Here is a 27,559-nt window from a genome sequence, read left to right as displayed (position 1 = left end):
CCTTTATTATTCGGGGTTTCTCTGCATGGAAACATGAGACTGCCCCACCCCATGCCCAGGTGCCTCTGGCACCTCCATAGGTGGTACTTCAGTCCCCACAGAGGCCCCTTTAAAATCACCAATATAAAAAAGGAGGGAGGGAGGGAGGGAAGGCCTGACCACCCCGCAGGCAAGTGGGGACAGGGCTGGGGGGAACGTGGGGCAGAGGGGGCCACTGGCTTCGGCACAGGAAGGAACAGGCATTCATTCCCAGCCCTGCGGAGGACGCCCCAGCTGGGAGAGCGCTCCGCACGGCTAGACAGCAGGCTGTGCAGAGCTAGTGGTTATAGTTTAAAGGCTGCAGCTGGGGCGTGGTGGGCTTGGGGGTGGAATGGGTGGCCTGTGGAGGGAGGGGAGGGGACACATCAGGATGTCCAGAGGCCTGGGGCCGTCAGCTCCCCCTGGGGCCCCACGTGAGGCAGGAACTAGCAAAAGCTGCCTTCCCGGTTTGGCAACCAGAGGGGCTGGGGGAGTCCATCTGAGCCCGTGGCCAGTGGAGGCAGGGAGGGCCACGCAGCTCTGCCCAGAACAAAGGAACCGGGGCGGCCGGGAAGTGAGGACGAGGAGGACGAGGCCGCTTCCTGCTCCAAGGAAGGCACTTGCAGCTGGCGGGGCCTGGTGTGGCGGGGCCTGGTGTGGCGTGGCGGGAAGGCACAGCCCGGCAGACGAGGAGGGCAGAGAAGCACAGCAAGGGGCTCGTGCAAGAGCCCCTCATGCGAACATGGTCAGCTGTAACCACTGCCAGGCAGAGGGCGGAAAGAGGGGTCAGCCAGGGCAGAAACCCCAAGTCCGGCCTCCCAGCTCCATGGCTCAGGAGTCACCATCTCCTCACCCCCCTGAGGGCAGGTGGGAGAGGGACCCTCCCGGGGAGGGGGCGGGGCACTCTCTTACCTCCTCGACCCCTGGGAGCCCAGGCTGCTGGCTCCTGTACAGGCCGCCAGGGGTCTGGCCCATCCTCCCCAGGACCCAGACACCCAAGCGTGTCCTTGCAGGACCCAGGTGGCTGGCCTTAGGGCTGGCGCTGAGGCCACAGCCTCCAGCCCAGGAGGGTAAGAAAACACTGCCCCTCGGCATCTTCCCCAACCGGACGGAGGACAGCCCCACCTTAAACAAGTCAAAGGTCACGACTCCATCCAGATCCGTGTCCAGAGTCTTGAAAAACCCTGTGTGTTCAAGAAATGATGACATGGGGCTGAGAACTCAGTGGGACCTTCAGGCAGGGCCAGGACCAGGCCCCACCTCCTGCCTCACCCCCACCTCCCCACAGCGCCGCAAGCTCTCTCACCCTCACAGCCGGGGAGCAGCCCTTCCTGCTGCTCGAGAGCCCCCTCCAGAGTTCCCACCCAACTCCGTGTTGCCTGGCACTCAGCCTGCCTGGACCCCACCTCCCCGAGACCCTCGTTGGGGACTGAGCTGGAGGGGGAAGCCGACGGGGACACTCACGGAACATGGTCTCCAGCCGCACTAGGCAGCACACGAAGTTATCGAAGTCCACAGCCAGGTCGGGTTCCGAGTAGCGGGTGATGATGAGCTCGTACAGCTTCTTGTTGAGCTTGAAGCCTGCCGCAGGAGAGCAGGTGAGGGCCAGGGACGTGCAGCCGGGCCAGAGGGGGCGGAGAGGAGGACTGAGGCTGGGCAGGGTGAGCCCCAGGGCTGGGGGGCATGAAGACCTCCTGGGCAGGGCCGGGAGCTGGGCAAGTGCTGGTCCAGAGGGAGCTTGAGGACCCAGACTGCCCCAGGGAAGCAGGTGCTGGCCATCAGGGCCCAGGGTCCAGTTTCATTTGTTCTGAATGGCCTGGCCTCATCCTGACATGGGACTGAGGACGAGCCCTGCACTGCTCCCTTTGGAAGCTCTGGAGGCCAGCTCCACTCCTCCCTGGCTGTGTGGCCTCAGGCCAGTCACTACCCCTCTCTGAGCTGCACTTTTCTCTGCTCAATGGGATAATAAAAGACCCTATCCTCATGAGGCTGCAGTCAGAACAAAAGGAAATTCTGATAAAGCGCTTGGCCCAGTCACCAGGAGAGAAAGGCAGTAGATGGCTGTTACTGCTTCACCACCATTGCCATCACCCCCCAGGGACAAGGGCTAGTGGGTGGGCCACCGCCCTGGGTAGCTGTCAGAGAAGCGAGCCAGGGCCATCTCCCTGGGGCTCCACGAGTGCCACCAGCCCTCAGGCCTCACCTGCAGACTCGATGGCCATCCGCATCTCGTAGGCACTCATGCTGCCCGACTTGTCCAGGTCAAACTTCCGGAAAATTGACTGGGGGGGTGGGGGTGGGGGGCAGAGGGTGAGGGCTTGGCGAGCATCCAGCCCTTCCCATCTGCCCAGGGTGGAGGGCTGACGAGGGTGGAGGGGAGAGGCCCGAAGGGGGTCAGCCACTGGGATACGTGGGCTCGGAGAGGCAGACCCAGGGCAAGGGCCTAGTCCACACAGCTGGTCTGGGAGCCGGAGCCCGGCCGCCCGCTGTGACTGAGGCTGCAGAGGAGGGGAGGGTGCTGCCAGCAGGGACCACCTACCAGGTAATTCCGGATGCGGTTCCACAGGATGTTGAACTCCACCAGGCCCAGCTTCCCGTTGCCGTCACGCTGGGCGGCCATTAAGAAGAAAACTCCACAGCTTAAACCAGGCACTGGGTGAGTGAGCACCGGGGAGAGCAAGACGAGGAGGGGGAGGGGAGAAGGGGCAGGAGCCCGCAGACAGCTGCCTGGGCCAGGCCTGAATCGGGGTGGCTGGGAGGGGCGCAAATAGAGCACCAGCCTCAGGGTCACCTGCAGACGAGGCCCTGCCCGCCTCTCACTCAACACAGGCCTGTGCCTCGGTCCCCGCCCCACCCCGATCAATGGGAAGATGCCAGGAAGGAACTGGTCTGTCTGCACTTGTCCCTTTCTCTGCGCTGCTCCTGGGATGGGTCACTCAGGGCTCTCCCCATGCCTACATCCCACCCCAAAGGCCGGCTCAGGGGGCAAAAGCAAAGGGAGGATACGTCCATGAGGTTCACCATGCTGCGGCAGGACTCCAGGCTGAAGCCCTTGGTCCGCAGGTCTTTGTCTGCAAGAGAAACCAGTCCCAACACCTCAACCCAGCCAGCTTCCTGGGCCTGCCCCGTGCTGGGCACACTGGTGGGACAAGGGTCCGGGAGGCACCATTTCCGTCCCCTGGCGTGTAAAATCTAGGCTACTAGGTATGTAGGATTGTTTCCATCATCAGAAAAAAGAGTTTAAGGTATTTTAGCAGTCAAGCCGGTGTCCCAACAGGCACGTCAACACCACCATTAGACCCGAGTGAAAAGGAACAGTGCTAAGTATAAGTGAAAGAAACACAGTAGAAACGTGCAGCACAGGCGGTCACGGCAGGGGTGGGGTTTGCTGCAGGCCCCGAGGGTGAGAAGAGCAGGAGAGGGGCTCTGGGCTGAGGGAGCAGCATGCACAGAGGTCGGAGGTGAGAGGTCAGAGGCGGGGGCAAAGGGAAGGTTGAAGGGCGGTTGCCTTCAGTTTTGCACATTGGGGAGTGAAGCTGGCCACCTGCCTTCTGGGAGGAAGGGGCGCCCACACACTGGCCCTAAGGTGCTGTCAGCAGCCGGCTAAGCTTCTAATCACACCAGGCACAGCGCTCAGGCACGGAGAGCAGCAAGACGGCATGAGGAGTTTGGGAGGAAAAAGGGGGTGAGCAGGACTCAGAAAGGTGGTGGAGGGTGCCCCACCCACGGAGACCAAGGGGTTGGGTTCAGCCCAGGGTGGGAGCAGAAGGCTAGATTCTGGAGTTTGGAGGAACGGAGGTGGGGGGGTCGGGGGGGTGGGAAGCAGGACATGGGGTGGAGAGCAGCCGCTCAGGGATGCTCACGTTTGCCGATGATCCTGTTGAGGATGGTCTGCAGCTCCTTGACGCTGATCTCCATGTCCTGGGGGAAGAGGGAGGAGGAGCCTTTTCCACTCTGAGGAAAGGCTGCCCCTCGGTGCCCCCGACCACCCGTCCACCACGCCCAGCCTACCTCCCCTGCCAGTTGTCTGAAGAGGGATTTGAAGTTCTCATCAATCTCCTCTTCTGAGAGTACTTGCTGGATGGAGAAGCGGGGGAGAGCAGGTCAGGGGCACCCCAGCCTGGCCCCTGCATGGGCAGCTGCTGGAGGCAGGGCTGGGACCACTCATCAGCTATGTGCCACTTCACCTCTGAGCCTCACTCTTCTCATCTGTAAAATGGGAACCTGGCCCCTACTCTATCCCTGTCCAGGCCTCTGTGGCCTAAATGTGGAGAGTGAAGGTCAGCTCAATGATGAACAGTGAGGCTTTGATTCCCTGCTGCACGACCTTGGGCAAGTTCCTTAACCTCTCTGAACTTGAGTTTCCCACTGAAAGCGTAGTGACAGTACGCTGACACAGCTGTTATGGAGGAAACGGGGTGACCCAGGTAAAGAGCTCAGCACAGACCCAGCAGAGAGCAAGAACTCGGGGACCCTGTGCCATTATTATGACAAAGTCCTTTGCAAACTGTAAAGTGCTGGGCAAATGAGGGATCGGTATTACTCTGACGGCTCCTGCCAGGAGGGGCTCTGCGCTGCCAGCCGGAGCCCAGGGCACAGGACACCCAGGGTGAGGGAGAGGAGGAGGGTGGCTGGTGGGGGCAGGGCACGTACCTCGTCAGGGAGATTGGCCTGGATCTGGTCATCCAGCTCTCTGCAGAGGGTGGGGAGACAGGGGGCCAGTCAGCAGTGGTGGTGGGGGGCAGGAGGGGCGTGGGGGGCGCGCAGAGAGCGGGGTGGGGGGCCCTTCTACTCACTGGGTCCCAGCGCTCTTCTCTGAGAAGAAACGCAGCACAAAGTCGCCCTCCTTGTTGGGCTCGAAGGTGGACGGCACCACCACATACTCCCCGGGTGGCAGGCGGAAGCGGGTGCTGACCTCCCGCAGGTTGATGAACTGCTCGGAGCGGGCCCGAGACGCGTTGGCCAGGAAGAAGTCCCGCTTCAGGTGCACGGCCGGCCTGCCCATCAGCTGGCGGGAGGGAAGGAGGGAGCGGGGGCTGCAGCTGCCCGCTCAGCCCACCCTTAGGAGCTGCCCCCAGACCCAGATCCAGCCAGAACCAGACCCAGATCCAGACCCCAGGCTCGAGGTTCTGGCCAAGCGGCTGGAGAGCTGTGTCACGGCTCCGTCACCCACAGGCTACCCGACCTTGACAAGTCACAGTGCTTGTTGCCTCATCTGTAAAATGGGGGTAACAGCCCTGCTTACCGCACCGGGTGGAGGGGAGGAGACACCATGAGGTGCATGTAGATACTGTGACACCATGAAATAACTTTCTCATTATCCTTACCTGGAGCTTCCCCTGTGTCAGACACTGCAGGGCCTTTTACACGTCACCTCACTTAACGCTCATGACAACTCATTTTACAGACACTGACGCCAAGGCTTAGAGCCTAAGCAACTTGCCCAAGGGTACAGAACACTCAGCCCACTACCAACCTGCTCCTAGCCAGCACCCCAGACGGCCTCAGTGTGAACAGTACGACAGGAAGAGCCTCACGGGTGCGCGTCAGGTGGGGCTCTGAGGGCCAGGGTTCAAATCCAGCTCCCTTACTTATTACCTGCTCTGACCCCCAGGAGGACAGTGTTTGCTCTGCCCACTGAACAGCAGGCAGGGGGGTGGGGGCACTGTGTTAGCCCCAAGATGAGGAGACTTCTTAGCTCTCTACGTGTGGGCTTGCCGCCGTCCTGCTCCCTCTGGGCACCATTGGGCCATGTGTGTTCAAGGGTGTGTAAATCCAGGCGAGTCAGATGCCACACCTACCTCCGGAGGGACCTGCCAGAGAGACGAGGGAAGTTAGAGATGCTTGCCTGGCCCAGGGGCAGATGCTGTGGTGTGTGCTGGGCAGCGGCCCTGAGTTCTTAAGATGAAAATGATGGGATGAAAAGACCAGAAGACAGGGTCCTGGACAGGGGCCAGTGTTGACCCAGACCTGTATTCATGCCAGAGAGGGACCCCAGGACCCCAGGAGGGAGGCCCAGGCAGGGCCCTCTGTCCCTGGAATGCCCTGCACCTCAGCTCTGAACCAGAGCCTCCAGGACTGCCCCATGGGGCGGCCAACTGCAGAGTCCTCCGGCCCAGGGACACTGGAGGTCCACCCCAATCTGCTACGAGGGACCGTGGGCCTGGGCTGAGGCTGCGACTGTCCTTTACCCCCACCAGGCAGATCCAGAAGTTTCTGTCTTGAATACAGTGCGTGAAGCAGGGCCCTCCATGGCCAGCCTCTGCATACATACTTCCAAGACAGGGCGCTCACTACTCCTTCAGGGAAGACCACTTGCCCACTTCTTTCTGAAACTGAGTCAAAGTCTTTCTCCCAGGTGTCAGCTAAGGCAGATCCCTCTGCCCGAAAGCAGCCATGCAGCCTCTAAGGACAGGGGAGAATTGCAGAATCTTCCCCTCTCCTAGCTAAACATCTTCCTCATCCTCCATCTGCCTCACGGGATAAATTTTAGGCCCCTGGCAGCCCCTGTCCTGGCGGAGCGCCTCAGCAGGTGCCTCCCGAAGGCTCAGTCTAGGGCTGCGTGCCTCAGGGGTGTGACTGGCCCCAGTCGGCTCTGGATGGGCGGGCGCCGCCTTGACCTCTGGAGCCCCTGGCGTCCTCTGGCGCCCCTGGCGCCCCCTGGCGGTGCTTGCCGGGAGGCCGCTTTCTCTGCCGGGTGCTGGGCGATCCGCCCGCTCACCTCGTAGACAGCGAAGCCTATGGTCTCCATGTCGCGGCCAAATCGGCGCTCCCTACGGCGGTGCTTCTGCATGAGGGCGAGCAGGAAGCTGCAGCCTGACTCCCGACTCCTGTAGTCGTCGTCGTCGTCCGGGTCATCCGTCTCCTCCAGCCGGATCTTGAACTGGGGGTTCACCCAGAAGGTGGCTGCAGGAGGTAGGGAGGCAGGATCAGAGGAGAAGCAGAGCAGTGCCCCCAAGCCTTCCCTCTCCCATGTTTTCATTCATTCATTCATTCAACAAATTTTACTGTGGCCACCGTGTGCCAAGTGACAGATGTGCCACAGGGACACACAGGGTCCCTGCCCTCATGAGCTCCCATTCCAGAACGAAGCGGAGGCAAAGCATGAACAAGTCAGGTTAGTTAATGGAACAATTACAAAGAAAGCAAGCTGAAGTCGGGCAGGGAAGGAATCTTCGAGGTGACATTTGAGCCTAGGAAGCCTAGGCAGAGGGAGAAGAAAAGACCTACACCTGGGGCTCCAGTGAGCACAGGGGATCCAGGGAGGTTGGCAGACGTTGGTGGAAGCAGGGTCGGTGATAAGACGTGTGGATTGAATCAAAGACCAAAAGGACTCCCTGACAGGTTTACACTGGGAGGGGCATGACTGGATCAGGATTTTAGAAGGTGGCTGCAGGGACTTCCCTGGTGGCGCAGTGGATTAAGTTTTCCGTGCTCCCAGCACAGGGGGCCCGGGTGTGAGTCCTGGTCAGGGAACTAGATCCCACATGCATGCTGCAACTAACAGTTCACGTGCCACAACTAAGGAGCCCTCCTGCCGTAACTAAGGAACCCGCCTGTTGCAACTAAGGAGCCGGCAAGCTGCAACTAAGGAGCCCTGGAGCTGCAACTAAGGAGCCTGCCTGCTGCAACTAAGACGTAGCGCAACCAAATAAATAAATATTAAAAAAAAAAAAAGAAGGTGGCTGCTGTGTGGACAGTGACTTAGAAGAGGGCGAGAGAAAGCAGGGTCTGAGAGGAGGCCACTGAGCTGCAAGGGCTGAGGGGGACTTGCATTTCTGGCAATTTAGTGATTCAGCTGCCTGAACAATCCTCCTGACTAAAACAACCAAGTGCCGGAGAGAATATGCAAAACTTCTGTTTAAAGGCACCAGTAAGTCCAGCATTTCCCCCTCCCCACATACAAAATTAACATTAATCAAAAAGAGAGATAATAAGAAAGGATGTGGGGACTTCCCTGGTGGCGCAGTGGTTAAGAATCCGCCTGCCAATGCAGGGGACGTGGGTTTGAGCCCTGGTCTGGGAAGATCCCACATGCTGCGGAGCAACTAAGCCCGTGCACCACAACTATTGAGCCTGTGCTCTAGAGCCCATGAGCCATAACTACTGAGCCTGTGTGCCACAACTACTGAAGCCCACACGCCTAGAGCCTGTGCTCCGCAACAGGAGAAGCCACTGCAATGAGAAGCCCGTGCACTGCAACCAAGAGTAGCCCCCGCTCTCCACAGCTAGAGAAAGCTTATGCACAGCAATGAAGACCCAACGCAGCCAAAAATAAATAAATTTATTTTTAAAAAATTAAAAAAAATAAGCGAGGATGTGGAGAAATCAGAACCTCAAGCATAGCCGGTGGGAACGTAAAATGGTGCAACTACTTTGCATAATAGTCTGGCAGTTCCTCAAATGGTAAAACACAGAATTACCATATGACCCTGAGATTCCACTCCTCTGGGGGTGTGTGTGTGTATATCCAAGATTAATAACAACATACACCCACACAAAACATGTGACCGTTCCAAGTAGCATTATTTATAATTGCCAAATGGTAGAAACAACCCAATTTAAACAAAATGTGATATAACCAAACAATGGAATATTATTCAGCAATTAAAAGGAACGGAGTACTGACACATGCTACATAACATGGATGAACCTTGAAGACATTATGCTAAGTGAAAGAAGCCAGTCACAAAGGACAACGTGTTGTATGATTCCATTTATATTAAATTATTGTCGGGAACAAGCAAATTCATAGAGACAGAAAGTAGATTAGTGGTAGCCTGGAAATGAGGGGGAGGAGGGGCTTGGGAGTAACAGCCAGGGGGTATAGGTTTTCTTTTGGGGGTAATGAAAACGTTCTAAAATTGATGTAATAATGGGTGCACAACTCTGTGAATATAGTAAAGGCCACACTGGATTTTACACTGTAAATGGGTGAATTACGGGGTATGTGAATTATATCTCAATAAAGCTGTTTTAAAAAATGGAAACTGGGAGCCATGAAAGGTAAATAATGCCAAAGGATTTCTGCAGACTCCTAGAGGTCTTGAGTCCTGCCTGGGCTCAGGGGCAGGAGATAAGGTCCAGTAGGAGATCACAGCCATAAAACTGGAAGCCCCGTGAGGAATGCCAGCAGTGTAAGTGTGAAAGAAAAATAAAACCACTGGGAGGAAGTAGAACCTTCTCTGAGGATTTATAACCACAAGCCAGCCTTCTCATGAGCTTGCAGATTTAATTCATGCTGCCCATGAGGTTAAAAAAAACATTAAGGAGAAAATTTATTTTTAAGAGTCCTGGGTCGGGAGTATCCCAGGTGACTGGCAGAAACGCTAGAGGAACTTAACTTCATCCAATAACTCAAACAACTCCTGAAGATAAACTTCTGGCAGAAACACTAGAGGAACTTAACTTCATCCAATAACTCAAACAACTCCTGAAGATAAACTTCTAGGTCAAACAAGCCAAAAACCTCAGAAGGTTGAGAACCAGCAGCCACAATGGATGAACCTTATGATGGCTGAGGATGAGCAGCGACAAACAACAACTCACCAAGACTCCAGATACTGAAATTATCAGACACGGAATATGAAAGACTAGGCTTACTATACTTAAAGAAATAAATGAGATGCTTAAATATATGAGCAAGGATGAACAGATTAGAAAAAGAGCCATTAACACTTCCAGAAATAAATTTTTCAAGTGAAATTAAGTATTTGTTGGAAGGACTAACCAACAGCAAAAAAGAAAATTTGTGCATTGAGAATGGATCTAAAGAAACTACCCAGAATGCAATCCAGGGACATTCAGAGATGGAACATTTAAGAAATGTTAAGTAAGAGATCTGGAGGGTTGACTGAGGGGGTCCAGCTTACATTTGATTGGCATTCCAAAAGAAGAAAATAAAGAGAGTAGGAAGGTGATATTCTAAAAGATCATGGCTAACAATTTTCTAGAACTGTTGAAAGACATCAATCTTCATATACAGGGAGCTCGACAAATCCAAAGCATAATAAAAAGAAATCCCCACCTCAACACATCATGGTCAAATTGTAGAATATCAAAGAAAAAGAATCTTAAAAGACAGAAAAGACAAACCATTTCAGAAGGCATGGTAGACAGACTCCTGACTCACATAGTGACAGTGGAAGCACAGTGAAGAGTAATATAGCATATTCAGGGAAGTGAAAGTAATGTCAATTCAGAGTTCTATATCCAGAGAATTGTCAAGAATGAGCACTCTATAAAGGCATTTTATACAAGTACTGAGAAAGTTTATCACCAAAAGACCCTCAGTAAAAGAAATTCAAAAAGATCTATTTCAGACAGACAGAAAATGATCTCAGATGAAAGGTCTCACCATTCATGAGAGTAGTGAGCAAAAATACTGATATTATGTGGGTAATCAAACAAATACGGGCTATACCAAATAATGGGGATGATGATGGTGCTAATTTAGGACAGGCAGGAAACTGTTAAGAATTAAAATACTAGCTAAGGATAGCAGATTGAACAAAGGGAGGGTGTGATCCAACTTAAATATTCTCAAGTCTTTACATTATTCAGGTGGAGGGTAAAGATACTGATCAACTAACTTTGGAACTTATTAAGCAAGCTCTTCTGTCTTCCAAACTCACAGAGGGAAAAACAAGCAAAGAGAAAAGAAAAAATTCAACCCAAAAGAAGGCATAGCAGGAGGGACAAATCGAAAATGCATAGTAAGTCTGCTGAAATAAATACAAATATATCAGTAATCACTATGAATGTAAATGGATTAAACTTTCCAATCAAAGGACAATGTTTTCCAAATTCAGCTATTAAAAAATCAGTTATATGCTATTTATGAGAGATAACTAAAACACTGAGCTATAGAAAGATCGGACGTCAAACGGTATAACAAGACATACCACAAAAGTACTAGTAGTAACTAACAGAAAACTGCAACAGCATAGTAACACAGACTGAAACAGACTTGAATGTAAAAAGAATTACTAAAGATGAAGGTGGTCACTAGATAGTAAAAAAAAAAAAGTTTAATTCACTAGGAACTTATATCAATTTTAAACTTGATGCACCTAGCTCAACATATGCAAAGAAAAATAACTGACAGAAATAAAGGGAGAAATTGGCAAAGCCAGCAAGATGGTGTGAGATTTTATTATCCCTCTTCCAATAATGGATGGATTAAGCAGACAAAGTAATCAGTAAGTTTAATATAATGAACAATTATAGAAGATTCCCCCTAACATTCAGAGAACAGTATACTGGTCAAGAGAACAGACTCCAGGTTCACACTGACAGGGTTCAAATCCCAGCTCTGCCACTTATTAGTGACTTTGGCAAACTGCTTAATCACTCTGTGTCTCACTTTCCTTATCTGTAAAATAGTGATAATGTAGTACATCCCTCATAGGGTCAGTGTGAAAGTTAAGCAGGTTGTTATATTTAAAATATTTACAGGAGCGCTAACACAATATATGTGTTAGCCAGTCTTTTCAAGAACACGTGAATATGCATGAAAACTCACCACATGCTGGGCCATAGCACCAGCTTCTGTTTATTTCAAACCTATGATCTCATATAGATCATATTTTCTGACTGCAAGGAAATTAAGTTAAAAATCAACAATAAAATAGTAACTGGGAGGTTTGATTATTGATTCAATCTCTTAAGTGTTACAGGTCTATCCAGATTTTTTATTTTTCTTGAGTCAATTTTCATAGTTTGTTTCTTTCTAGGAATTTGTCAGTTTCATCTAGGTTATCTAATTTGTTGTCATACAATGGTTCACAGTATTTTCTTATAAATCATTTATTTCTGTTGGGTTGATAGTGATGTTCTCTCTTTAATTCCTGATTTTAGTAATTTGAGCCTTCTTGTCTTTTTTCTTGTTCAGTTTGGCTAAAGGTTTGCACTTTTTGCTGAGCTTTTCAAAGAACCAACTGCTGGTTTCATTGATTTTTCTCTGTTGTTTCTGCTTCATTTATTTGGCTTTCTTCTGCTTGCTTTGGGTTTAGTTTGCTCGTTTACTAGTTTCTTAAGGTGGAAAATTAGGCAATTGTTTTCAGTTCTTTCTTTTTCAATATAGGTACACAGTGCTTTAATTACTATTCTAAGTGATTTCTCATTTACATTACTATTTCTTTTGATAAACGAACTCTTTCTACGGGGCCAGCATTACCTTGATACCAAAACCAGATAAAAACATCACAAGAAAAGAAAATTACAGACCAGTAACATTTATGAATATCAATACAAAGATCCTCAACAAAATACTAGTAAACCAAATCCAACAGTATATTAAAAAGATTACATACTATGAAATAGGATTTATCTCAGGAATGCAAGAATGGTTCAACATAAGAAAATCAACCAATGTAATACATCATGTTAATAGACAAAGGGAAAAAAAAACACATGACCATCTCAACTGACATGGAAAAGGCATTTTACAAACTCCAGAACAAATTCATGATAAAAATATTCAGGACTTCCCTGGTGGCACAGCAGTTAAGAATCCGACTGCCAATGCAGGGGACACGGGGTTCGAGCCCTGATCCGGGAAGATCCCACATGCTGCGGAGCAACTAAGCCCATGCGCCACAAATACTGAGCCTATGCTCTAGAGCTCACGAGCCACAACTACTGAGCCTGCATGCCACAAATACTGAAGCCCATGTGCCTAGAGCCCGTGCTCTGCAACAAGAGAAACCACTGCAATGAGAAGCCTGCACACCACAACAAAGAGTAGCCCCTGCTTGCCGCCAACTAGAGAAAGCCTGTGCACAGCAATGAAGACCCAGTGCAGCCAAAAATAAATAAATTAAATAAATAAATTTTTTTAAAAATTCAGAAATTTAGGAATAAAAGGGAACTTCCTCAACATGATAAAGGGCATTTATGGAAAACCCACTGCTAATATCATACTCATGGTGAAAAAAAAAAAAAAAAAGAAAGCTTTCCCCCCAAGATCAAGAACAAGATGCCCACTTGCACCACCACTATTCAACATTGTATTGCAAGTTCTAGCTAGAGCAGTTAGTCAAGAAAAAGAAAAAGTATCCAAATTGAAAAGGAAGAAGAAAACTATCTCTACTTGCAAATGACATTATCTTGTATATAGAAAAACCTGAAGAATCCATAAGAAAGTTTAGAGTTAATAACAAATTCAGCAAAGTTGCAGATTACATTAGAATATAAAAATCAGTTGTGTTTCTATACACCAACAATGAAAAAATCCAAAAAGGAAATTAAGGAAACAATTTCTTTATAATAGCATCCAAAACTATAAAATACCTAGGAATAAACTTAACCAAGGAGTTGAAAGACTTGTACACTGAAAATTACAAAACATTGCTGAAACAAATTAAAGAAGACATAGAAAAGTCAAAAGACATATCTTCATGGATTGGAAGACTTAATATTATTAAGATGTCAATACTACCCAAAGTGATCTTCAGATTCAATGCAGTCCTTATTAAAATTCCAACAACCTTTTCCCACAGAAGTGAAAAGCAGATCCTCAAATTCATATGGAATTGTAAGGGACCCAGAAGCTGAAACAATCTTGAAAAAGAACAAAGTTGGAAGACTCACACTTCCTGACTTCAAAACTTACTACAAATCTATAATAATCAAAATGGTGTGGTACTGGAATAAAAATAGACATACAGACTAAAAGAACACAACTGAGAGTCCAAAAGTAAACCCATACATAAATGGCCAATTGATTTTTGACATGGGTGCCAAGACCATTCAATGGGGAAAGAACAGTATTTCAACAAATGATGCTAGGACACCTGGGTTTCCACAAGCACAAGAAATAAGTTGGGTACCTATTTTACACCATAAACAAAAATTAACTCAAAATGGATCAACAACCTAAATATAAGAGAGCTAAAATCATAATGATCTCAGAAGAAGACACAAGATAAATGACCATGGATTTGGCGATGGATTCTTAGATTATGACACCAAAAGCATGAGAAACAAAAGGAAAAAATAAAAATTGGGCTTCATCAAAATTAAAACCTTCTGTGCTTCAAAGGACACTATCAAGAAAATGAAAAGACAACCCACAGAATGGGAGAAAATACATACAAACCATCTACCTCATAAGGCTCACATCCAGAATATATACAGATATATATATATTTAAAAAATATATGAAAAGACAACCCGATCTAAAAATGGGCAGGGCTTCCCTGGTGGCGCAGTGGTTGAGAGTCCACCTGCCAATGCAAGGGACGCGGGTTCGTGCCCCGGTCCGGGAATATCCCACATGCCGCGGAGCGGCTGGGCCCGTGAGCCATGGCCGCTGAGCCTGCGCGTCCAGAGCCTGTGCTCCGCAACGGGAGAGGCCACAACAGTGAGAGGCCCGCGTAGCGCGAAAAAAAACCCCAAAAAAACAACAACAAAAAAACTACATTTAAAAATGGGCAAACTATTTGAACAGACCGTCCAAAAAAGACATACAAATGGCCAATAAATACATGAAAATATACTCAACATTATTGGTCATTAGGGAAATGCCAATCAAAACTTCAACGTGATACCACTTTACACCTGCTAGGATGGCTATAATAAAATAGTTGGACAATAAGTGTTAATGAGGATGTGGGGGAATTGGAACCCTCATACACTGCTAGGAGGAATGTAAAATGGAAAGTAAAATGGCTGCCACTTTGGAAAACAGTTTACAGTTCCTCAAAAAGTTAAACATGGAGTTACCATACAACCTAAAAATTTCATTCCTACTTTAGACCCAAAAGAACATATGCTCATACAAACACATGTACATAAATGTTCAGAGCAGCATTACTGATAATAGCCCCGAACTGGAAACAATTCATTAACTTTGGAATGAATACGCAAAATGTGGTGTATCCATATCATGGAATATTATTCAGCCCTACGAAAGAAATGAAGTACTGATCACACTACAACATGGATGAACTTTGAAAACGTGATGCTAAGGGGAAAAAGCCAGGCACAAAAGGCCACATATTGCATGATTCCATTTATATGAAACGTCCAGAATAGACAAATCTATAAAGATGAAATTAGATTAGTGGTTACAGGGCTGGTGGGTGAGAGGGTTAGGGAGTGACTTCTAATGGATACAGGGTTTCTTTTGAGCGCAGTGAAAATGTTCTGGAGTTAGGTGATGGTGATGATCACACAACATTGTGAACATATTAAAATGACTGAATTGTACACATTAAAAGTGTGAATTTTATGGTATTAAAATTCTTAAAAACATTACATATCAAAATTGTGTAACTCAAAGGTACACTTGGAGGGAAATTTATCATTTTAGGTGCATACACAGAAAAAAAAATTAATGAAATAAGTGTCTAATTTAAGAAGTCATAAAATTACAATTGCATCAAAAAGAATAAGATACCTAGGAATAAATCTAACTAAGGATGTAAAAGACCTGTACTTGGAAAGCTATAAGACACTAATAAAATAAATTGAAGAGGACACAAATGGAAAGATATACTGTGCTCATGGATTGGAAGAATTAATATTGTTTAAATGACCATACTACCAAGGCAATCTACAGATTCAATGCAATCCCTATCAAAATACCAATGACATTTTTCACAGGACTAGAACAAATAATTCTAAGGTTTGTATGGAAACACAAAAGGTCTTGAATAGCCAAAACAATCTTAAGACAGAAGAACAAAATTGTAGATATCACACTCCCTGACTTCAAACTATACTACAAAGCTACAGTAATCAAAACAGTATGGTACTGGTACAAAAACAGACACATAGATCAATGGAACAGAACAGAGAGCCCAGAAATGAACCCACACTTATATGGGCAATTTATGACAAAGGAGTCAAGAATACAAAATGGGGGAAAAGACAGCCTCTTCAATAAATGATGTTAGGAAATCTGGACAACTACATGCAAAAAAATGAAACTCAACTACTTTCTCACACCATATACAAAAATAAACTAAAAATGGATTAAAGATTTAAAGGTAAGACCTGAAACCATAAAACTTCTAGAAGAAGCCATAGGCAGTAGGCTCTTTGACATGGGTCTTAGTAATATTATTTTGGATATGTCTCCTCAGGCAAGGGAAAAAAAAGCAAAAATAAACAAACGGGACTACATCAAACTAAAAAGCTTTTGCACAGCAAAGGAAACTATCAACAGAATGAAAAGACTGCCTACTGAACAGGAGAAGATATTTGCAAATGATATATCTGATGAGGAGTTAATAGCCAAAACATACAGAGAACTCATACAACTAGACATCAAAAAAAACAAACAACCCGGGCTTCCCTGGTGGCGCAGTGGTTGAGAGTCCGCCTGCCGATGCAGGGGACACGGGTTTGTGTCCTGGTCCAGGAAGATCCCATATGCCGAGGAGCGGCTAAGCCCGTGAGCCATGGCCGCTGAGCCTGCGCGTCCGGAGCCTGTGCTCCGCAACGGGAGAGGCCACAACAGTGAGAGGCCCACGTACCGCAAAAAAAAAAATGGACAGAGGAACTGAATAGACATTTTTCCAAAGAAGACATACAGATGGCCAAAGAACACATGAAAAAATCCTCAACATAACTAATCAACATCGCAATGAGATTTCACCTCACACCTGTCAGAATGGCTATTAGTAAAAAGACAACAAATAAGTGTTGGCAGGGATGTAGAGAAAAGGGAACCCTTGTGCACTGTTGGTGGGAATGTAAATTGGTGCAGCCACTATGGAGAACATGGAGATTCCTCAAAATGGAATTCCTCACTATGGAGATTCCTCAAAAAATTAAAAATAGAACTACCATGATATCCAGCAATTCCACTCCTGAGTATTTTTCCAAAGAAAATGAAAACACTAATTCAAAAAGACAAATACTGGATGATTTTGTTTATATGTGGAATCTAAAAAAACAAAACAAATGAAAAAACACAGCTAAACAGTAACAGAGTCAGAGATACAGAGAACAAACAGGTGGTTGCCAGAGAGGAGGGGGAGAGAGAGAGAAGACAAATAGGTAAGAGAGATTAAGAGGTACAAACTTTCAATTACAAAATAAATGAGTCACAGATATGAAATGTACAGTGTGGGGAATATAATCAGTAGTTTTGTAATATCTTTGTATGGTGACAGACGACAACTAGATTTATTGTAGTGATGGTTTTGAAATGTACAGAAATATCGAATCACTATGTTGTGGACCAGGAACTCACATAGCGTTGTAGTTCAATTATCCTTCAAAAACAAACAAACAAACAAACTCATAGGGAAAGAGATCACATTTGTGGTGATCAGAGGCAAAGGGTGGGGGCAGAGGGAATTGGATGAAGGTGGTCAGAAGGTATACATTTCCAGTTTTAAAGTGAATAAGTGCTAGGGCTGCAATGTACAACATGATAAATAGAATTCACACTGCTATACGTTATATATGAAAGCTGTGCAGAGAGTAAACCCTAAGAGCCTAAGAGTGCTCATCACAAGGAAAAGATACATTTTTTCTATTTCTTTAATGTTGTATCTATATGAGATGACAGATGTTCACTAAACTTACTGTGGTCATCATTTTATGATGTATGTGAGTCAAATCATTATGCATCTTACACAGTGCTGAATGTCAATTACATCACAATAAAACTGGAAAGAAAAACAAGATGTCCTAAAGTCTAAAAATAAATCCAAAGAAAGCAGAGGAATGAGATAACAAGCAAGAAAGCAAAGATTAATAATATAGAAGAAAAACTAAAAAGGATCAATAAAGTAAAAAAATCATTTCTATTTAAAGACTAATATTGACAAACCCCTCACAGGATTAGTAAAAACAAAAGAGACAATGCCAACAAGCAACATTACCAATAAAAGAGATGATATCATTACAGATGAGGTATGGTATATTAAGCATGACTTCACACTAATAATTGTGAAAATATGCAAAGGATCAACTTCTAGAAAATAAAACTCATCAAAAGAGTCTCAAGAGGAAATAGAAGACCTGAATAATTCAATCACCATTAAAGATACTCAATAACAGAAGTTAATCTTCACACAAATAAAAGAGCAGGCCTGACAGCTTTATAGACCAGTTCCACCAAACATTCAAGCAAAAAATCATACCCACCTTATACAAACTCTTCTAGAAAACAGAAAAAGAGAAAAAATTTCCCAGTTCACTTTACCAGCCAAATACAGCACCAATACCAAAACTAGACAAGGTAAGTATGAGAAAGGAAAACTATAGGCAAATCTCAGTCATGAACATGGATGTAAAATTATTGTATAAAAAAAGTTATGTCATGACTCTGGTTTTCTTTTCTTTTTTCTTTTTTTTTTTTTGCGGTACGTGGGCCTCTCACTGTTGTGGCCGCTCCCGTTGCGGAGCACAGGCTCCAGACGCGTAGGCTCAGCGGCCATGGCTCACGGGCCCAGCTGCTCTGCGGCATGTGGGATCTTCCCGGACCAGGGCACGAACCCGTGCCCCCTGCATCGGCAGGCGGACTCTCAACCACTGCGCCACCAGGGAAGCCTGACTCTGTTGTTTTTAATCTCAGGAATGTAAGGTTAATTTAATATTAGAAAAGTGATCAGTATAACTTACCTTTTTAACAGGTAGAAGAAAAAAGCTAATTCTAATAATAAAGTATTTAATAACATTAAGCTTCATTAATCTGATAAAAGGTGCATACAAAAATGAAAACAAGGGGCTTCCCTGGTGGTGCAGTGGTTAAGAATCTGCCTGCCAATGCAGGGGACACGGGTTCGAGCCCTGGCCTGGGAAGATCCCACATGCCGCGAAGCAGCTAAGCCCGTGCGCCACAACTACTGAAGCCTGAGCGCCTAGAGCCAGTGCTCCACAACAAGAGAAGCCACCGCAGGGAGAAGCCCGCAAACTGCAACGAAGAGTAGACCCCGCTCACTGCAACTAGAGAAAGCCTGCACACAGCAACGAAGACCAAACAAAGCCAAAAATAAATAAATAAATAAATAAATGTATAAACAAAAACAAAAACCTAGAGTAGAAAAGTTTTTAGTGATGAAATCTACAGTCAACATTTACTAGTAAAAACTTTTCCTTTGGGCTTCCCTGGTAGCACAGTGGTTGAGAGTCCGCCTGCCAATGCAGGGGACACGGGTTCGTGCTCCCGTCCGGGAAGATCCCACAAGCCGTGGAGTGGTTGGGCCCGTGAGCCATGGCCGCTGAGCCTGCGCGTCCGGAGCCTGTGCTCCGCAACGGGAGAGGCCACAACAGTGAGAGGCCCGCGTACAGCAAAAAAAAACAAAAAAAAAAAACACTTTTCCTTTGAGAGAGGGGTAATACCAGGACATAGCCAGTGCTAGTCAGCATGCTGCAGGCCTGGCCAGCACATTAAACAAGAAAATGCAACAAAAATAATAAGAATTGGAAAAGAAACAAATTCATCACTATTCTCAGATACTATACTGTCAGTTAGAAAAGCAAAAAGGATCTACAGAAAAATGAGTAAAGTTAACTACAGTTTAACAAGTTTGCTGGATACAGAATAAACTTAAAAGGTCAGCTGCATGCTACAGTATCAGCAACTACTTGGGAGAGGTAATTTTAAAAGAGATACCATTTACAACAGCAACAAGATGATAACGTATCTAGGAATAAATTTCAACAGATGTATAAGCCCTTTATGATGAAAGACATTAAAGAAAGCCTAAATAAATAAAGAGATATACCGCATTCTTGGATAAGAAGATTCAAAATTGTAAAGATGTCAATTCTCCCCAAACTGGTCTGCAGAGTCAATCCAATTCCAAAGTAAAATCTCAAAAGGGCTTTTTGTAGGACTTGGTAAACTGATCCTAAAATTCACATAGAAAAAACAAAAAAAGGAGCACGAAGAGCTAAGAGACTCCTGAAGAAAGAATTCATCCTGTCTAATTTCAGGACTTATAAATCTATAGCTACTAAACCAATGCACTCTTGGCAGTGGGATAGGCCAAGGGACAGAAAAGCAACTCAGAAACAGACCCGCACGTACGTGGGAACTGTATGACGGGGCTGGCGTTGCAGGGAAAGAATAGACTTCTCAATAAGTGGTACAGGGAACAGTGGTCATCTGTTTGGGGAAAAACCGATGAAATTAGATCCCTGTGAGGGAGAAGAATGCTTGAAAACAGAGGGCTGTGAGCCAGCCTGAGAACTGCTAACAGGGGCAGGTCATGAGAGCAGAGCTGTAGTGGTGGACGCGGCACAGCCAAAGCTGGCCAGTGAGACGCTGCAGCACCGGGGTTGGGTGGAAGCTGGGCTGGAGGGGGTTAAACACTGAACTGGAAGCGAGCAAGGAAACGCTGAGGGCAGCACTGCTGAGAAATTTCACTTTGAAGGGGAGCAGAGAAATGGGTGGGGGAGTGGGTCGAGAGACAGGCGACTGTTCTGAGGCAGGCAGTTCTCTCATCACGACACAGAGTGAGAGGTGACAGATGAAGGAGCGGGAGGCTTTCAGAGTGAGGGAGAAGGGAGTCTGGAGCAGAGGTGCGGGGTCCCCACGAGCAGGGATAGTTCTGCCACTGTCCTGGGCGGCAAGGCAGCAAAGGTGGGCACAGGTCCAGTCAGGCTGGGGGATTTGGGGGTGGGAATGGGACGGGTGTCCCATGAAATCAGATGAGAGTGACAGTGGAGGCAGGTCTGAGGAGAGAGTGGGAACGTACTCATAGGAGCTGCTGGGGTCATGCAAAGTGCACAACTGAGGTTTGCGTCTGTGAATTTACAGGGAAAATACTGCCCCAGGTGTGTAACTTCTCTCCAGGCACAGTCAGCGGTTCTGGAGCCGGTGGAGAGGGTTCAACTAGGGTTATGGGGCAGAGGGACAAAGGGGCCGGGAAACTCGAGCGTTTGCAGGGGGAAGATTAAAATGGTGACTCCAACCTGGTAAGGATGAGGACTCTAGCCTTGTAAGAAGAGAAGGTGAGATGGGAGAGGAAGGATACCCCACGGATCTAGACGCCCAGGGAAAGGTGACAGAGAATCAATGAGGGAGACATTGGGCCAGGAGGAAGGTCTCGGAATGAGGAGTGACAGGAAGGTGGCTGGACGGCAATGAAGCCTTCTCCCCTTGTCAGCACTCTGGCTCAGACCCCAGCAAGGGAATCAAATGTGGCTCTTTGGAATTTACAAGGACATTCAATATTTCATCCTCAAAGCAAACTCACGAGGTCAGCACAACTACCCCTACCTTTCAGGCAAGGAAACTGAGGCTCAGAGAGAAGACATGTCCGGGGCAGCAGGGCCCGGACCCGCCCCCCTGCGCTCTCAAGGCCAGGTCACCTGGGTAGTTGCGGCAGCCCCCCGCGGTGCTCCCCCGCCGCCAGGTGCCCTCGTACAGGGTGGTGTTCCAGTTGCGGAACCTCTGGCTCTTGAGTGTGTCAGGCGTCAGGTTGCAGATCTCCAGGCGGGTGAACTCACGCATGAAGTCTCGGAAGGACATCCTGGGGGGGTCGAGGTGAGAGGTGAGCCAGGGCCCCCAGCCAGGGCACTGAGGGACGTGGCACGGCTGGGTTTGGGGGGATTGGGAGCTGGGGTGCCTGTCCCCAAGAACGGCCAGACTGAAGAGGGGGCTGCTCACCAGAACTCCCCGTCCTCCATCTTGACCCGGAGCTGCTCCCGAACATAAGGGTCTACGTTGTTCCATTCCGGGGAGCTGTGGGGAAAGGGCACTGCCAGGGGCTGCCGGCCACTGACCTGCCCAGCCTCTGTCCCTGAGGCCTGTCCTCCCCTGGCGCGGGTCAGGAGGCCTCCTCCAGGCCAAGTCCAGAGATCCCAGTCCCAGCTGTCTTATAGGGGCTGGGTCAGATGCCCCGACGATGCTCACAGGCTGGGCACAACGGCCCGCACAGCCTGAGCTCTGTCAGGGCGGTCCTCAGACCCAGTCACATGCAGATGGGCCCCTCTGTCCAATCCTGAGCCCACCCTGGGCTGGCAGAGCCCCCAGCAGAAATGCCAGTGGCAATGAACAGCCTCCCCCAGCCTCCCTGGCCAGTGTCCGCGGCCCCTCACCCGTCACTCCAGGCTCCTGTCCACTCCACCTCGCCCCAGGGGTTCCGCATCCGGATCAGGTTCACCATCTGGCCCTGGTAGTTCACCTGTTCCCCAGAGCTCCCATCAGTGCCTGCTTTGGGTACACACTTTTAGCACCCCTTCCCTCCACCTCACCCTCGCCGAGCCCAGCTCAGCACCCAGCACCCATCATGGGAAGCACAGCTGAGAAGCCTGATGGGGAGTAACCTGCTGAGGAAGGCAGCTATGTGCACAAACTAGGGGGGGCACAAGATAAACATCTCTGGATGAGAGTCCCCAGGAGATAGAAAAGGTGCTGCAGGAGGTCAAAGGAAGAGTCGGCCTCTCCCACAGCCCTGGCCACGGGCCAGAGAGACAAGGAAGCGGGGACGGCCCTGCAGGGAAGACCTCCACGTGGGGCAGTACCTGCTTGGCCCCGGTCACAGAGTAGGCATGGCCCTTCACTAGCTTCTTGAAGGTGACAGCCTCCATATCCAGAATGCTGGAGATCTGCAGAAAGACACACATGCTATGGCCAGTGTCCCCATCCCCGGTCAGGAGATGAACCCCGAGTCTTGGCGTTCCCTTGCACACACAACAGCTATGCAAAGTGATAAGCAGGAACCCTGACCCCATCTCAGCCCCTGGAAGGGGTGCTGCCTGCTACTCCACCAATGTTACCACTGGTGGCGGGGCCTGGGCACCCCACTGACACTGCTTTTGGCCAGAGCTGGCCAGACCCTGTGCAAACATGCATGAACACACACATACAGCCATGCATAGCCCCTCGCCTCACCACAGAGCCACGAGGTCCTCAGAGGACCTCGTGTGGAGGGACACAGTGAGGCGGAGAAGAGGGTGGAGAACAGACTAGAGTCGGGTAGGACTGGGGAAGAGCATGGGGGCGGGGCTGGAGTGGAGGATGCAGTGATGGTGGGGGTGGAGGCTGACATCAAGGATGAAGGAGGTCTGAGGATGAGTCGTGGGAACAGAAAAGCAACTGAGGGAGTGAATGGAGTACGGAAAGAAGCGGGGGCCCACGGGAGCCGGCACTAGGAAGGAGCTGAGGTCTGAGGCTGCGAACTGGAGAGCAGACAGGCAAGGCCTTAGATGACAGGAACAAGGAGCTGAAGTGAGGAAAACAAGCTGAGGTCTGAGGCTTTGGGGACCAGGATGACACCAGGCATGGAGGTGGAAGATGCGACTGAAGTGATGGGCGTGGCTGGGTGAGGATCCGGGGATGGTGTGAGGTGAAGGATGGGGTCTGGAGCCAAGCCTGCAGCGAGTCTGAGGCTGGGCTGGGTAGGGAAAGGGAGACACTAGGAGGCTCAGGTCACAGGATGGAGCGCACTCACATCAATGGAGCAGCCCAGCAGGGAGCCTCGCTCCAGCGCCTTGAGGATGATGCTGTAGAGGTCGCTGGGTGCCTTCCGCAGCTCGTACCATTCGGTGACCCCACCTGTGAAGTCCTCAAAGCCCTCGGAGGTGCTGCCTCCTGAAAGGGCCTCGTAGCTGCCATTCACCCTGTGGGAAGCCCCGGTCAGCACTCTGTACCAAGCGGGACCCCACTCTCTGGGGGTGGCCTGGAACTCTCGCTGGGCCCCTACTCACTTGGCATAGGCCTTCTCCAGCAGAGCACTCCAGAACTCGTTACCTTGGGCAGAGTGCACGAACACCAGCTTCCCGTCCTTGGTGGGCAGCAGGTCATCCACCACCACGTCCACCCACTCCCCAAACTGCCACAGCTGGGGGAGGAGAAGCATAGTGAGTACCTGCTTTGAGATCCCCGGGGCCTGAGCTTACGCCTCAGCAGCTCGCCCACTTACTAGACACCTGATTCTAGGTCGTATATCCTAGACACGGGATCTGAGCACCTTATACTCTCTGAGCCTCACTTTCCCTCTCCACAAAAGGGAACAGCAATGCCTTCCTCATGGGAAAACTAAAGAAGATTAGGAAGGTAGTTTTTAGGGCAGCATTGTTGATATTTTTTGAAACAGACCAAGGGATGGAGAGGTTGCAAAGCCCTTGGGCCTTGGCTCTCCCAGAACCTTTTAAGGCCATGACCCTTGCCTTTCCCCCTCCCCATTCTAGGCCATGGGTGTGTGTGTGTGTGTGTGTGTGTGTGTGTGTGTGTGTGTGTGTGTGTGTGTGTGTGTGTGTGTGTGTGTGTGTGTGTGTGTGTGTGTGTGTGTGTGTGTGTAGGGGGGCTGCGGATACCTATGTAAATTAGGTGTGGAATAAAAATGTGTCATCCAGATCCTTCAACCACAAGGTGGACAGCAAACCGCAGGGTTTGCTTCATAGATGCCTTGAGGGCCAAGTTTCCAAGAGACGTAGGAGTCGGCCCCGCCGAGGCCAAAAGTGACTCAGTGCTACGGCATTGGCATTCGGGGCTGTGTGTGTGCGCTGAACAAGGGGGCGAGGGGAGGAGGTGGGCCCACCGCACTGTCTGTGAGGGAGTGAACGGGCCAATCAGAGGCCGGGAGGAGCGGATTGGTGGAGTGAGGGGAGAGGGTGGGGAAAGGGCGGTGAGGCCACGCCCCGGTGGGCCAACGCTGGCAGGTGCCGCACTTGGCCACAGTAGTTGCCACCGCCCGGTGGGTCCTGCAAGTCAAGCCTTAGGCGCCGAGGCGGGTGAGGACGAGGTAGGGCAAGGGGCTCCCTGGCTAGGCGGAAGGAGAGGACACTGGGGCCAGAGATTCTCATCCAGGCTTCCTGGGGGTGTGTCTCTCCCAAAACCAGCCTACTGAGAATTCATTAGTGTGATTTGAAAAATGGGCCCTGTGCGCAAACAACATCAGGAAACGCTGGTTTAAATAGGCTTAATCCCGAGTCTTTCTTTTCTGCAAGGCTCTCTAAGAGGCTGGCGATTGCCAAAGTGCAGGCGGAGCTGGGAGTGGGTGGGTGGGTGGACTGATGCCAAGGGTGTAGATGGCCACATGTGCTGGTCGGTTTTCCCGGCAGAACACTCTCTGTTTCTCAGATAGGGAAACTGAGACCCTGAGGAGGAAAAGGATTTGTCCCACAGGATATAACACAGAGATCTTTCTACTCTTCTAAGCACTTTTCTCCCCCGATGTGCACAAGCGTCCAGGAAAGCTGCCAGCCGAAATACCTGCCCAGCCGTTTCACACATGACAGATTCTCACACATGACGGATCGGAGATGGAATCAAGAGGTCACACGCAAATTTTCGAGAGGGAGGGCTGGCCCTGCAAGGTGTGGCCCTGAGCCACCCTAACTTCAGTGTCCCCACCACCTGCAGTGCCTGCGACCCCTCTCCCCCCCCCCCCTTGCCCAAGGTGCATGTGGGGCTCCTCACCTGGAAATGGAAGATGCCGACATAGCCATCCTGGAAGCTTTGGCCATGTGGAACTACTCGGTGCAGGAGGGTGTCATTGAGGGTAAGGGAGGCGATGGCCGCCAGGAGCCAACAGTCCCCTGGGATGGGAAAGAGCCACGTCAGGCCTGCTCTACCAATCTGCGCCCAATGGTGCACACGAGTGCCATGCTGGGGAGAAACGGGTTCCCTGGGCAGGGCTCCCCTCAACTTACAGAAAAGACCCAGGAATCTGGGCAAACCAGCCCCAGCACTGATAGCCAGAGCCCGCTTGGGCTTGCAGAAGGGAGGGGCTGAGGCAGAGCAGGAAGGAACGGGTATAGGGAACTACTTTGGAAAAACACTCAAAACGCCCCAGGGCCTACCCAGTGCTCCCTGGCAGATGTCTGTGCGGGTGGCTCCATCCACGATGAACTGGGGGTTTGAGAACAGCTCCTGCAAGAGACCCAGAGTCCTGTCTCTGGGCCAGCCCCTCCTAGGGACCTGGAGTCCTAGTCCCACTCCTCACCCAGGAAGGGGGTAAACTGAATCCCACCCAGGGTGGCCCCTCTCACCGTGGGACGCTTCCACTTGATGCCATAGGTTTTGGAGGAGTTAGGGCCCAGGTCCTTGAAGCCCAGGCTCTGGGGCACTGGGGGGAAAGCCTCATCACGGAAGAGGGCCCCACTCTGCAGGCAGTGAACCCGCAGCTGATCATAATCCTGGCCCAGGTACTTGATGGCGTTTTCATGGCGGCCCAGGCCCAGCTCCTTGGCCCGCTGCTTTTGCACTTGTGCAGACACCCCGGTGCAGTACACCGGAGTGATGACCTCCTCAGTCATCCTGTGGGAGAGATGGGTCTGCTCAGAACCCAGGCCTTCCCAGGACTAGAGCTGGGACTCCTGTCTGCTAACACTGCTTTCCTTCCTCCCCAGACCTGGGGTTCCCCGCCCCCACTGCTCCTCTCACTGAATCAGGGCTGCCACCTCCCTTTGCTCCCAGAACCCTGGAGAGGGGGCTTCCCATCCCCCCAGGTATGGTGGCCACCATCTCCCTACCCCCACCCAGTGCTACCACCTCTCTTTTACCAGATGCCCATTGTCCTGGGTCTGCAGTCCTGTGGTCAGCTAGTCAGGTTGGGGAAGCGCGGAGCCCGAAATAGCACAAGGAACCAGGAAGGTGGGAGACCCCAGGGAAGGCCTCTGACCGTTTGCCTGCCTGTAACCCCCCTCCTCAAACTAGCCGAGCTCCCGTACACTGGCCCCTTTCCCTGGCTTGCGGGCTGAGTACTCCAGGCAGTCGGGGTCCCCCTCCCCAAGCTCCTGAGACAGGTTGAATGATCAGGGCTGCTGCGTCTCAGTCCTTCCCCCTCCGGCCCTCCCCCAGCCCAGCGCAGCCCGGCCCCTGGAGGCAGTGAGGAACGCAGGCTGGGGCGGGCGCCGGAGCTGTGCGGCTTCCCCAGCCCCTGCCCCAGTTCCAGGCACTCAGAGAGCCCGGGGTAGAGGCAGCCCCTCAGCCCGGGAGCAGTGGCCAGGCTTCGGGAGCAGCGGCCCGGCCACGCACCTCCTTACCTGGGGGAGGAGTGTTCGGGGGGTCGCTGCGGTCCCTGCGGCTGGCTTCCCCGGTGGCAGCTGAGGACAGGGCCCAACCAGGAAGAGCGCTCCTCCCGCCCTCCTCCCGCGGCCCCTCCGCCCTCCTCCCTCCCTCCCTCCTTCTGCCCCTTCTCTTCCTCCTCCTCGGGCTCCAGCCCCGCTTCCTCTCTGCCCTCCCTTATCTCTCGGGCACCTCCTCAGACTGTCTCTCTCACTCGCGGTGTCTCCCCGCCCCTCCCTCCGCAGACGCCGGGCCAACTGCGCGAGAGGACAAATTAGTAAAAGGCGGAGTTGTCCCCGGGGAGGGGCCAGCGCCAGTCGGGGTGGGGAGGTCTGGGTCCCGGACGGAAGGGCACCGCGGGGGATGGGGAGGGAGAGGACAGGACAGGGGGTATTTTTAACCAGGGGCAACAGCTCGAGTTGCAGGGCCCGGCGGCCCCACCCCACGCGGCGCCCCCAGAGGGCATTCTCGGGAGTCCGGCCCGGCGGCGCCGCCTCCCGCAGCCCCGGGTCCGTCCCCCCTGCGCCCCTCCTCCGCGGGGCCGCAGCTGTCCCTCCGCCCCCGGCCCCGCGCGCCCTAAGCGCGGGGCCGAGATTACCTCGGGCTGAGGCAGCT

The 27,559-nt window shown here is 50.5% G+C and overlaps 1 protein-coding gene across 1 annotated transcript; it reads right to left on the bottom strand.

Annotated features, from left to right (window-relative positions):
* CAPN1 (calpain 1) lies at positions 1-27,035 on the bottom strand. The gene is made up of 22 exons (XM_082845132.1): positions 26,923-27,035; positions 25,927-26,194; positions 25,738-25,807; positions 25,355-25,473; positions 23,641-23,774; positions 23,385-23,553; positions 22,456-22,539; positions 22,030-22,115; positions 21,599-21,673; positions 21,301-21,461; positions 6,740-6,924; positions 5,820-5,831; positions 4,815-5,026; positions 4,672-4,711; positions 4,030-4,095; positions 3,882-3,939; positions 3,025-3,089; positions 2,558-2,626; positions 2,222-2,300; positions 1,483-1,599; positions 1,144-1,202; positions 1-777 (listed from the first exon to the last, which is right to left on the bottom strand). The coding sequence occupies exons 2-22, from the start codon at positions 26,191-26,193 to the stop codon at positions 751-753; spliced, it is 2,154 nt and encodes a 717-aa protein (XP_082701258.1). The 5' UTR covers position 26,194; positions 26,923-27,035; the 3' UTR covers positions 1-750.
* Positions 27,036-27,559: the final 524 nt, after the last annotated feature.

The sequence above is a fragment of the Leucopleurus acutus genome (genome assembly GCF_964270905.1).
Source record: "Leucopleurus acutus genome assembly, chromosome: 8".
NCBI classification, from domain to species: domain Eukaryota; kingdom Metazoa; phylum Chordata; class Mammalia; order Artiodactyla; family Delphinidae; genus Leucopleurus; species Leucopleurus acutus.
The sequence above is the reverse complement of the archived record's forward strand: the minus strand, read 5'-3'. Positions and strand labels throughout refer to the sequence as shown.